Source organism: Engystomops pustulosus, chromosome 1 (assembly GCF_040894005.1).
Source record: "Engystomops pustulosus chromosome 1, aEngPut4.maternal, whole genome shotgun sequence".
Lineage (NCBI taxonomy): Eukaryota > Metazoa > Chordata > Amphibia > Anura > Leptodactylidae > Engystomops > Engystomops pustulosus.
The window spans coordinates 53,729,584-53,740,825 of record NC_092411.1 but is presented as its reverse complement, the minus strand read 5'-3'; the positions used below and the strand labels follow the sequence as shown (position 1 = coordinate 53,740,825).

At 40.5% G+C, this 11,242-nt stretch overlaps 1 protein-coding gene across 1 annotated transcript; it reads right to left on the bottom strand.

Annotated features, from left to right (window-relative positions):
• Positions 1 to 8,376: 8,376 nt before the first annotated feature.
• ENKD1 (enkurin domain containing 1) lies at positions 8,377 to 10,276 on the bottom strand. Its single transcript, XM_072140629.1, has one exon. It carries the CDS (start codon positions 10,067 to 10,069, stop codon positions 8,993 to 8,995), a length of 1,077 nt encoding a protein of 358 aa, XP_071996730.1. The 5' UTR covers positions 10,070 to 10,276; the 3' UTR covers positions 8,377 to 8,992.
• Positions 10,277 to 11,242: the final 966 nt, after the last annotated feature.

Here is an 11,242-nt window from a genome sequence, read left to right as displayed (position 1 = left end):
CCCATTACTATATTGGTTACTGTGGGGATATAATAATCATCTGCAAGAGAACAATAGACAGTATTAAATTTGTGATAAGATAGAGGAGATGATGAAGTGAGGAACCTAAAATTTTTGTGTTGCTAAATCTGCAAAGAGAAGTTGTCACACTGCCCCTATAAGCCACACTGTCCCCCCTCCACATAGCCACATTGTCTCCCATAAACCAAACTGTTCCCCCATAAGTTACACTGCTCCACCCCAAAATATGCAGAGGCTTCTCTGCAGCCTCTACGAATAAATATCCAGAACAGAGGCAGCAGCCACCACCATTAAACATGTAGATTAAAACAGACATAAAGCATCTTGTGGCCTGTAAAAAAAAAAATGAATAAACGTTAACTTACCTCAAGAATTCATGTCAAAGGCTCCGTCCCGCTCTCAGCTTCCATGCGCCATGAAGTCATCACGGTGATAGACGGCGGTCTATCTTTCAATTACATCGGCGACACACAAGGATGCTGTTACCGATGTAATAGATTTTTCAGATTGTGGGGGCCCCAGCGCTTGTTCTGGTAAGCCGGCTGCGGGTGCCAGCCTTGTCTATGCAGTCAACACAACATTTTTGTACAGTATTCATATATACGGTATGTGTATATATGAGTTAATACATTAATTAAATTATTTTAGATATGACAGACTTCTTGCTCCCGAGTAATGATCCTATTGTTAGAATACTCTACTAGTAAAAAGCTACAAGTACTAATTACATATTAATACATTGGTGAGTTGAGTGTTTACGAACACTCATTTGCCAGGTGATCATAATGTTGTTGTAGACATAAAAATGCTTTGTGTTTGATCACACCCATATAACCTGGAATGTAATGTTGATAAATGTGAACTGTATGGTGGCAAACAATTGTATTACCAATCACTTATCTTCTACTAACAATGACTGTCAAATGTAAATAGCAGTTAACAATTACTGGTAAATATTCCAATTTGCTTCCATTAACACCTTAATAACGAGAGCTGGACAATTACAGTGCTTTGTCATTAAGTATTTATGGAGAGGGCTCACAGGTTGAGCCCAGTCTGTATTACACTGCAAACACATGCCGTTGCCCCCTGTGACCTCATTGGAGGCATTAATCTGTCGCTATGATAGCCAGGACCCTCTCCAAGGCTCTCATGGCTATCATTGGACAATCCATCATAGAGCAATTTAATTCGGTATATTGTATGAGGGACCAGATCCTGGTTCAGACACCATATTGGAGCCTGTAAAATTTAATTAAAAAGTAAAACAAAAAAAAGAAAAAGTAAACATAAAAGTTCAAATGGCACACATTTACCGATGATGGAACTATAAAATAATCCCAAAAGTTTGATATTGCTGGGTCACAAAAATGTTGCATTAACTGCATAGATCCAGAAGGTAGAACACATACAACACCAGAACCATGTTAAACACAGCACCAGAGCGGAGATCATACCAGAAATACAGCCCTCACAAAGTTCAATACATATATAGCACCAGAACCAAGCCCAAAACTTACAGTAACTACAGCAGTAAAACCAAGTTTGTATATATGAACCAAGTTCAGTAAATAAATGCAGCACAGAACCCATCTAAGTACATAAAAATAGAACCAAGCTCTGTGTAAAAGATATTTAGCATTGAGTGCAGAATTGTGAACTCATGTGTAACGCCAGCACTTACTGTAAATCCAATTAAGTCTGACTGGAAGAGACACATCATCATCATCTTTTACCTGGCTGCCATTTCAGCTTCTTCCAGCCACAACTTATCTATGCAGATTTAGCAACACAAAAATTTGTAGTTCCTTACTTCATCTATCTACTTATCACATGTAATACTTTTCTGTTATTCCCTTATTATGTCCCCACGATAATCAATATATTTGCAGTACCTCACAGTATCCAATATAGTAACAGTGCCCGAACACAGTATCCAATATAGTAACTGTTCCCCCTCAGAGTAGCCAATACAGTCAAAGCATACAAAAAGAAAGTCAGAAAGCCAGTGAGAGCAGGCATTTTTGTGTTTTGCTACTCCGCAAAGACTAAACAAGCGCTTGTTGTACTTTATCTGTAATATAGTCAAAGCGCCCACCCACTGTAGCTAATCTAGACACATTGCCCTGACAAAGAAGCCAAGAGTCACATCCATCCACAGTAACTAATAGTCATAGTACTAGCTCCACAGTAGCAGCAGACCCCATTAGTCACAGTGCCTGTCCCCAGTATCCAATAATCACAGTGATACCCACAGCAGCCATTAGTCACAGTGATACCTCCCAGTAGGCAGTCGTTACATCAATGACGTCAGTAACCACAGTAATGCCCCCAGTAGCCAGTAGTCACAGTGATGTCCCCAGTAACCATTAGTCACAGTAATGTACGCAGCACCCATGCGTCACAGTGAAGTCCCCAGTAGCCAGCCATCACAATAATGCCCCAGAAGCCAGAAGTCATTCCCTGTTTAGCCAGTTGCCAGCTGTCATGCCTTCAGTAACCAGCAGTAATGCCCACAGGTAAGACTTGAAGCGCAAAGCATACTGATCTCTGGAGACACTGGTGGATGAACCTCAGACTGGCTTCTCCTTGGCTCACTGAGCCGGCTAGAACTTTAACCACCAGTTTGCGGGGACCTGGCGGATCCCACCCCTGCTCTTACCAATAGTGTGATGAGATCATTGAAATTGACTCAATGCAGGAAATATAGTGAAATATAGTAAAAGTAGTCTTATATTAATTACAATGAATTATGTTTTAGAAATGAAAAAATCTAATAATAATAAAAGTAGATTGAAATTTGTGAGCATATAGCTTGTGTTTGAAAAAATTCCGTTCAGCGCCCGTTTGTGGATTTTCTACTTTTTTTTATTGTTTATGATTAAAAAAAAAAAAGTAAAAATAAACTATTAATAAAATCACAATAAAATTCTATTGTTGTTTGGGAGACGCGTTTCATACCCGTACCGGGTACGTCATCAGTCCAGATTCTTCTTTTTCTTTGTTCGGGTTATAAGGGGATTTTTTTGGCACATGGAAGCTAAGATTATAATAAAGCTAAGATAATAATAAAAGTAACATTTTCCAAACAAATCCATAGAACACATATTACAGTAGTACAATACTATATAGTATCACCCCAAATTCACCCCACATGTAAATAAATAACTTCATCTGGATGAAAGAACATGGTAACTACCAGACAATAGTCTGTCTGTGTCCAGCCCTGCAATTACCTAAAAACTGAGCTTTCCTTTCATTTTCACATTTCCTTATTAAATAATGTTATAATAAATCTAATTAAAATTTGATATATTGTGGGAATGGTTCCAGATGACCAACTAGCAAAGCCTTTAATGAATGAGCCCATTATATAGCTATAAACTCCACATGAAGCTGTTAGAAATTATATTTGGGTATCTGCCAAAGGTGCATAACCTGCATGTTCTGACAATGACAACATATTCCAGTGTGGGGCAGCACTGAATGTCTAACCCATCTGTTTATTTTTTGGGGTCACAGTGTTTGACATTGATGTATAACATCTACAATTATATAACTAAACATATCTTCACTGCTCTGCAGAATCTAAATCACACGGCTGTAGTCGATCAGCAAACCATGGATTGTGCACTGCCCAGATTTCAAAGACTGACCAGAGTAGTGAGGAAGGGAGTCTCAGCATCATAGTAATATATAGTGATGCATGGAGTCCCTCCGTACAGTGATTTTTTTTTTTTTTTTGTCCATTTCATAACTAGAATCTAAGTGGTTAACAGCCTCAATTGGTACAAGTACTGTTCAAGTATTTACTAACTAAGTAAACCTAGCATGTCCGAATACGTGACACATCTGTATGCTTGTTACTGATGTTGCAATTATAATGCATATAATATTTGTTATTTACATACTTCTATAAAGAGAAAGTTTAATATTTCTGTTGTGTTAAAAAGGTCTTTCCAGACATTTTAGCTACTACTGACTTACCCAGAAGTCAACTTGTGACGTACTAATATTAGGGAGTATGGAGAGGGCTCACAGAGTTGACACCGATTGTGGGCGTTAACCCTTTGACTGCAAGCAGCAAAGCCTCCAGCAGCAGTCAAAAGCTTGCGGCGTGTTGGCTTTGATCATTGCTCCCTGCGACAATATGAAGGAGCTACAACCAGTTACCATGACAGCGTGGCACATTTATAAAATTCCAGCACCTGTCATTGCTACAGATCTGTAACAGTGTGCCAGCTGCACACTTTTACAGATCTATAGCAAATTCTCCATATACTGTTATGCAGTAGTACTGTAGTATATGATGGGAGCAATCAGGCTCCCTAGGGTTAACCCCTTACCGACATGTGACGTAGTATTATGTCACATGCCGGGCGCGGTTGCATGGAGAGAGCTCACGGCTAAGCCCTCTCCATAGCCGGTAAGTCTTTGCTGCAGTGGGTGTTTTCCTGCTGAACGCCACCGGCGGCTTCAAAAGGATGGCAGCACATGGGCGCCGCCATCTTTCAGAGGATCGTCGCTCCCTGTGACGTCATTGGGGAGCGGCGATCCGTCACCATGGTAGCCTCGGGTCTTCTGAAGACTACTTTGAGTAAAATCCCTATATACTGCCATACTGTAATAGGATCGTACAGGCAACCTAGGGTTAAAGTACTCTAGGGAGTCTGAAAAATAGTAAAAATAAAAAAGTTTAAAAAAAAAATATAATAAAAAACCTAAAAACTCTTTCCCTAGAACTGATATAAATAAACAGTAAAAAAACAGGTCCGAAAATGTCCGATATATAAAAATATAATAACGTTTTTTCACTGCATTTAACCCCGTAATGGAAAATCACGGCCAAAGGCGAAAATGGCACTTTTTTGCCATTTAAAAAAAAAATTTAAAAATTCTATAAAAAGTGATGAAAAGTTTGGACAGTCCTAAAAATGATAACATTGTAAACGTCATCAAAATCCGCAGAAAAAGACACCTCCCAAAGCTCCATACACCAAAGTTATTAGCGCCAGAAAACGGGAAAATCTCCCAAAAAAAGTTTTGTACAGGAGGTTTTAATTTTTTTAAATGTATGAAAACATTATAAAAGCTATACAAATTTGGTATCCCCGTAATCATACCGACCCGAAGAATAAAGTAGACACGTCATTTGGGGCGTACAGTAAAATCCATAAAATCCAAGCCCACAAGAATACGGCACAAATACGTTTTTTTTACCAATTTCACTGCATTTGGAATTTTTTTCCCACTTCCCAGTACACGCCATGGAATATTAAATACCACCATTTGGAAGTGCAAAAAATTACACATTATACTGCTCTGTGCATGAAAGTATGAAAAAGCTACCCTATTAGCATCAGAACATTTGATCATATTGAAGGTTTTAATCTTTAAAAAATATTAAAACACAATAAAACCTGTATAAATTTGGTATCCTTGTAATCACACCGCCCCAAAGCATAAAGGAGATGTTTTATTGGAGCGCACATTAAAAGCCTTAAAACTGAACCCTCAAGAAAATGGTGCAAATGTTTTTTTCACCAATTACAAGGCATGGAAGTACAATTTATTATGCAGAAAACAAGCCCTTACACAGCCGTTGTACACAGAAAAAATAAAAAAGTTTTAGATTTCTGAAAGTGGGGAATAATAAAATGAAAACACGAAAGAGGGCCAAGGGTCAAGCCTGTTCTAAATCCACTATTGTAACGATCCCTGTACTATGAGTTATTCTCCCCCTATTGTAAATTCTAAAAATATCAAATTTCATCAAGAAACTCCATATAAAAGTAGAATGCCACTGATTTACAGATCTGGCATACAGTTCATGAACTGCAAAGTAACTTATTATATTCTTAACCCTAGAATGCATACCTGGGGCCTCGCAGGCCCGCCCTGTTAGTTGTTTTCTTTTTACTGCAAGATTACTTTAGTTAGAATTCTGAAACTCTAGGTATTCCTCAGTTATATAGTTGTTAGTCATTTCCAGTTGTTCATATATTTTTATGTTACAGGCATTTCAGTATAACTGTTTTTTGTGAATACCCCATATATACATACCTGGGGCCTTTTAGGCCCGTACTAGGTTTACATGTGATCCTAAGTTTTTTTGTCTTTTCTGTTGCTGGGGAAAACGGTGACTTAGGCTGCATTCACACTGCCGTTGCCCGCCGTACCGTAGCAGGGCAACGGCAGCGTGCGGAGGGAAGAGGTGAGCGCAACTCACCCCCGCCCCTCTCCATAGGGATACATGGCGCACGGTGCCATATTACGGGAAATAATAGGACATGTCCTATCTTTTTCCCGGGTATGGAGTGGTACGGTGCCGCATGCTCCCGTAGTGCGCCATGCGCCCATTGCCATCTATGGGGGACGTATATCGGCCGTATATACGTCCCCCATGCGGTCGTGTGAATGTAGCCTTAGTCTTTATGACTCCGCTGTTGCTGCGCAGAGTGTGGATTGTGCCTGACTACATGGTTATGTGATCTTGGGAAGGAGGCTACCTCATGATGTCATGCGTCTTTGACATCATCATAGTTCCTGAACAGGAAGGAGGAAGGAGTCAGCTTTCTTGTTTCTTGAAAAAGAAACTCTGAGCTCCAAAAATCCAAAGATTTCCACTTCACATAAACGAAAGTGGTGACCTGCTGAAGGTGAGACAGGTGAAGTGCACAGACACTAACAAAGAGTCTACAACCCCTATTGTAATAATTTTTTTTCATTATAGTTTACTGACTTCTAAGGTTACAATGGCAGAGTCTACATCCAGGGGGTTGACTGACCAAGAAATCAAAGCAATCATTTTTGATAGTGATGAAGATAGTGAACTTTCTTTGTCTGATGAAGAGTACATGCCACCAGCTAATGTCCCTACTTCATCATTGAGTGATTCTTCAGATGATGAAGAAGAAATGGATCCAGCAGAACGTACAACCAGAACATCCAAAACAAATGTTTTTTGGGACAGTACTCCTAGGGTTCTTGGATGCGTCCCATCAAATAATATTGTAAGAGTTGCTCAAGGAACTGTAGGAATTCCACAATTCTTGTCCAAAAGAGAGATTTTCTGTAAGCTATGATCAGATGTGGTATAAGTTTTCAGGAACATCCAGAGCCAAGAGATAAAAAAAGAAAGCGATGTTACATTTGTCCAGCAAAGAAGGACAGGAAATCGGAGAGTGTCTGTACCACTTGTGGACAAAATGCCTGCAAGGATCATTCTTCCGAACAGATAACATGTGAAAGAGTTTGCGGTCATTAGTAAATTCGAAAAGGAAACTTTGAAAAGGGAAATTCCTGCAGCATGTTTACTGCAACTTTTATATAAAAAAAACTTTTAGACAAAAAAACATTATTATACAGAGTTATATCAAATGAGTATATTGGGCGTTTTAAGCCCGTTCAGTTAATTTGGGGTTTTTTTTGCACAAAATGTTTTGAATTATTCACATCTTAGGATTCATTCTCACTAGTGCTGGTGTCTGCCAGGAGGTGATCCATAATGGATATGATCTCTTGGTAACTCCAGTTAAGGCTGCCGGAATGCCCGGATTCTACCAGCCTTAGCTGGGGACACCAGGAGGTCAGATCCATTACAGATCCCCTCCTGGCAGACCCCAGCGCTAGTAGGAATGCATCCTTACTTTGCATTTTTTCAAATAAACTTTGAAAAGTATTTTTATTTGAGTTATTCCATGTTATTTGCACACGGGCCTAAAAGGCCCCAGGTATGTAAAAGTGTAGATTTTTAAGGTCATGCATTCTAGGGTTAACTATCTCTTGTGATACACACTTCAGGTGCTGTACAACATCTGCATAAAACAGATAAAAATGTGATGCAGGTTAATATTCCTTCTCGGCTAAAATACTCCTCAAAAATGATAATAGAAGTATTATTACCCTTCTTGAAAAATGTAAGTGCGACTTCTGCTTTATCCATTGTATGCTCTGTGTTAAGAATTTCTGCAGCAGCTTTAACACAAAACAGTAAAATGCAGACTGCAGCACCGACGGACCTTTTAAAAAAGCGTGACATCACACTGAGTTGTAGTATATCCAAACTTGTACCATAAAGGTTCTGCTTTGGTGCTTCCTAAATCAGTGACATTTTTTTTCCTGCAGTCACCACAAGGGGGAGCTCACTGCACAGAGCTTCTTACATCATTGACTGTTGCGATACCATGCATCCCATATGAAGGTGTTATAGTGGTTTACAATCTGCGCATCAAATTAAATACTTGTTGTGTGTCAGCAATAAATGTTACAAAATGATCAACCAGGGTTAGTCCACATTTAAAAAAAGAAAGGTAATTATTGAAAAAGAATATGGAAATAAATCATGAGGCCTACTGAAGTGCAGAATTAGAATTTATTTTCATAGTGCACTACTTTTTGGATCCTAACTTGTATCAGGGTTTACACTTCTTTCCTAAATGTATGATAGTAGGAGGAGCACCAGCTCCACCACTCATCTGCAGAAATGGCTCCATTCCATACCAATGGGACTTTTTTTTTTGGCAAACCTGTAATTCGTTTCAGAAGTAACATAGAAGTCAATGGGCGCAGGACTAAGCTGCATCCTGTGCTTCATTGACTTCTTTTACACCTCTGCAATCAGGAAGTCCTGCTGGAGGGTTCCAACAAGATGACACCCCACTTAAGATCATACATTCCCCCCCCCCCCATCCTGTGGACAGAGGATAAATGTAAAACTTGATACAATCCCTTTAATTTAATATTTTTAAAATTTATATTAAAATTAAGACAATACTAAAAAAAATATATATTTAAATAAATAATATTACTGCCAGTAGCCCGCAACATACACATGATAAAAAGCACATTCCATTATCCCTACAGATGTGGGCAGATCAGTTCAGCTTTGTGTAATTTTAGTAGAAAATTCAATATCTTGCACACTAGTCCAGCAGAAACGCAAGGGATTGTGGGTTAATTTTAAGTCATATTATGAGTCTATCTTAATAAAGACCTTTGGACGGGAGAATACTTTAATGGCCTCCTCAATCTCAGAAAGTTTCTTCTCAAGCTCGGTGCGTCGGTTCTGGATGCTGAAATTGTCTGCTCGGACTGGAAGCATCAGGAGCTCCTTGAGGAGCTGGGACTGTGTCTGCTTGATCTTATTCAGTGTCTCCTGACATTCATGTTCTGGCATCATGGTGTGTCCCGGGGGAAGAGATGGGTCTGGAGTCTGCTTCTTGAGTTCCTCTTGCTCTTTCTTCCACTTTGCTTTGAGGTCTTGGAGGTACTGAGGGACATGCCCCTTCTGCTTGGTGTCATACTCTTGCTGCTGTCGCTGCTTTTCCAGCAGGACCTCGTTCAGGTTTTGCAAGGAGCGAGATCGTCTCATCTGGATCTTCTTGACATTCCTTGCATTGTGGGCTATGAAGTCAATGCTGGATCCCTGGATCTGCATGTCATTACTGGCGGAGGTGGGCCTGATGGGTCCTGGTGAAGGGCACCTCTTGGGGGGTAACCCTACACCACAGCGGGTGTGAGACTTGAGGAAGTTTGCCTGTGTTGCTTTCGGGGGCATTGGCTGTTCCTGAAGTTTGGCTTTGACCTTGGACTCCACCTGTTCGTATTTGGAAGACTTCCATAAAGCTTTGACAGGTTTAGGAGCCCCCTGCACCTTCTCCATCTCCTTCTCCTTACAGCGCTTCTGGATCTCCCTCATGCGCTGCACATTCTCTTTTCCATGGTCCTTTGTTTTTTTTGGAGGCGAGGATGCTGTGTGGAGAGAGATCCCCTCCAGCTTCAGCAGGACCCCCACTGTACCACTCTGCCCCCTTTCCAGGATATCCCTGGCATTGGGGCGGATTCTGGGTATGGGGCTGGCAGGCCTGGCACTGTAACATGTTGGATATAAGGTGGGATCCGGAGCCAATGGTCCTGACAGAAAGTCCAGCTTGAGATCAGCCCCTTCCAAGCGCCCCCGCGCTGAGGCCGGCCTTCTATAGTAATCAGGAAACAGAGTCGGGTCGGGAGGAATCGGCCCGGATATTCTGGACGCTCCTTCACACATATCACCGCCTTCTTATGGCCTCTGATCCAGCCTTGTCGTTACCGGGGACCGGTGCCTTGTTATTCACTTTCTTATACACTTTGCTGTCGCTTCGCCATAGAACCGTGGCAGTCCTGTCGCTTCCCGTTAACACGCCAAGCTCGTCACCTAGCAACGACAACTTCCGCTTCCGACGCAGAGGGATTGTGGGAATTGTAGTTAGAAGAAGAAGTCCCGGCGTGGATGAGCAGATTCCTCCATTCTGTTTTATTTGGTGTTGGACGTAACAACTGTGAAGAATAATATAAATAAGGCGCCAAAATATGATATATGCAAAGTGTGAACAAAGAGTGTCGCACAGATGAGGCATAACACAGAATTATCACCATCAGATTTATGTACAGACATTTATGTTGTAACAATATGTGCCATAGTAGACAAATGCAAATACTCTACAGGTTTATTTCATGGTAAATAAACACATCACGTTACATGAAGATTTGCTTGTGAATTTTAGTGCTGAGGGTCCCTGAATCCAGCACAAAATCTACAGTGAACGTCCATGTACTACATCCAAGGTCACACCAAATTTGAGAACATCCTGACCCGGATCATGTGCGGGAGGGGGAGATTTATCATTAGGCAGGATTTTGAGCTATGTGTTAGACTGGTAGGTTTTCACCTGTCGGATGCCTTCTGATGAGCTGTGTGTACTCTATGCGAGTAGACTGCACCAGTCGCGGGTACGTTTAACATTTGCTCAGTTTCTGCCTTTTTGCAATATTTTTACACAGGAAATTCTCAGATACCGCAAACATAAAATTGAGCAAAAAACTTCCCCCTGTAGTAGCAATGGACCCACATCTAATAATAATAATCTTTATTTATATAGCGCCATCAAATTCCGTAGAGCTTTACAAATCATAGGGGACATATACAAATATATTACATAACAAAAAACAAACAGTCATATGGAACAATAGGAATGAGGGCCCTGCTCACAAGAGCTTACAGTCTATGAGGATGAGGGTATTGACACAAGAGGTTGTAGAATTATCCAGCAATTCTTTATAAGGGAGCAAAGAATAATTTAATAAATAATTTAATAAATAAAAATTCTGCTGCTTGAACCAGCCCTCAGCCGCCATCTTATTTACAGGGTCCTAGGTGACAGTGACTGCAGAGAAGCCTGGA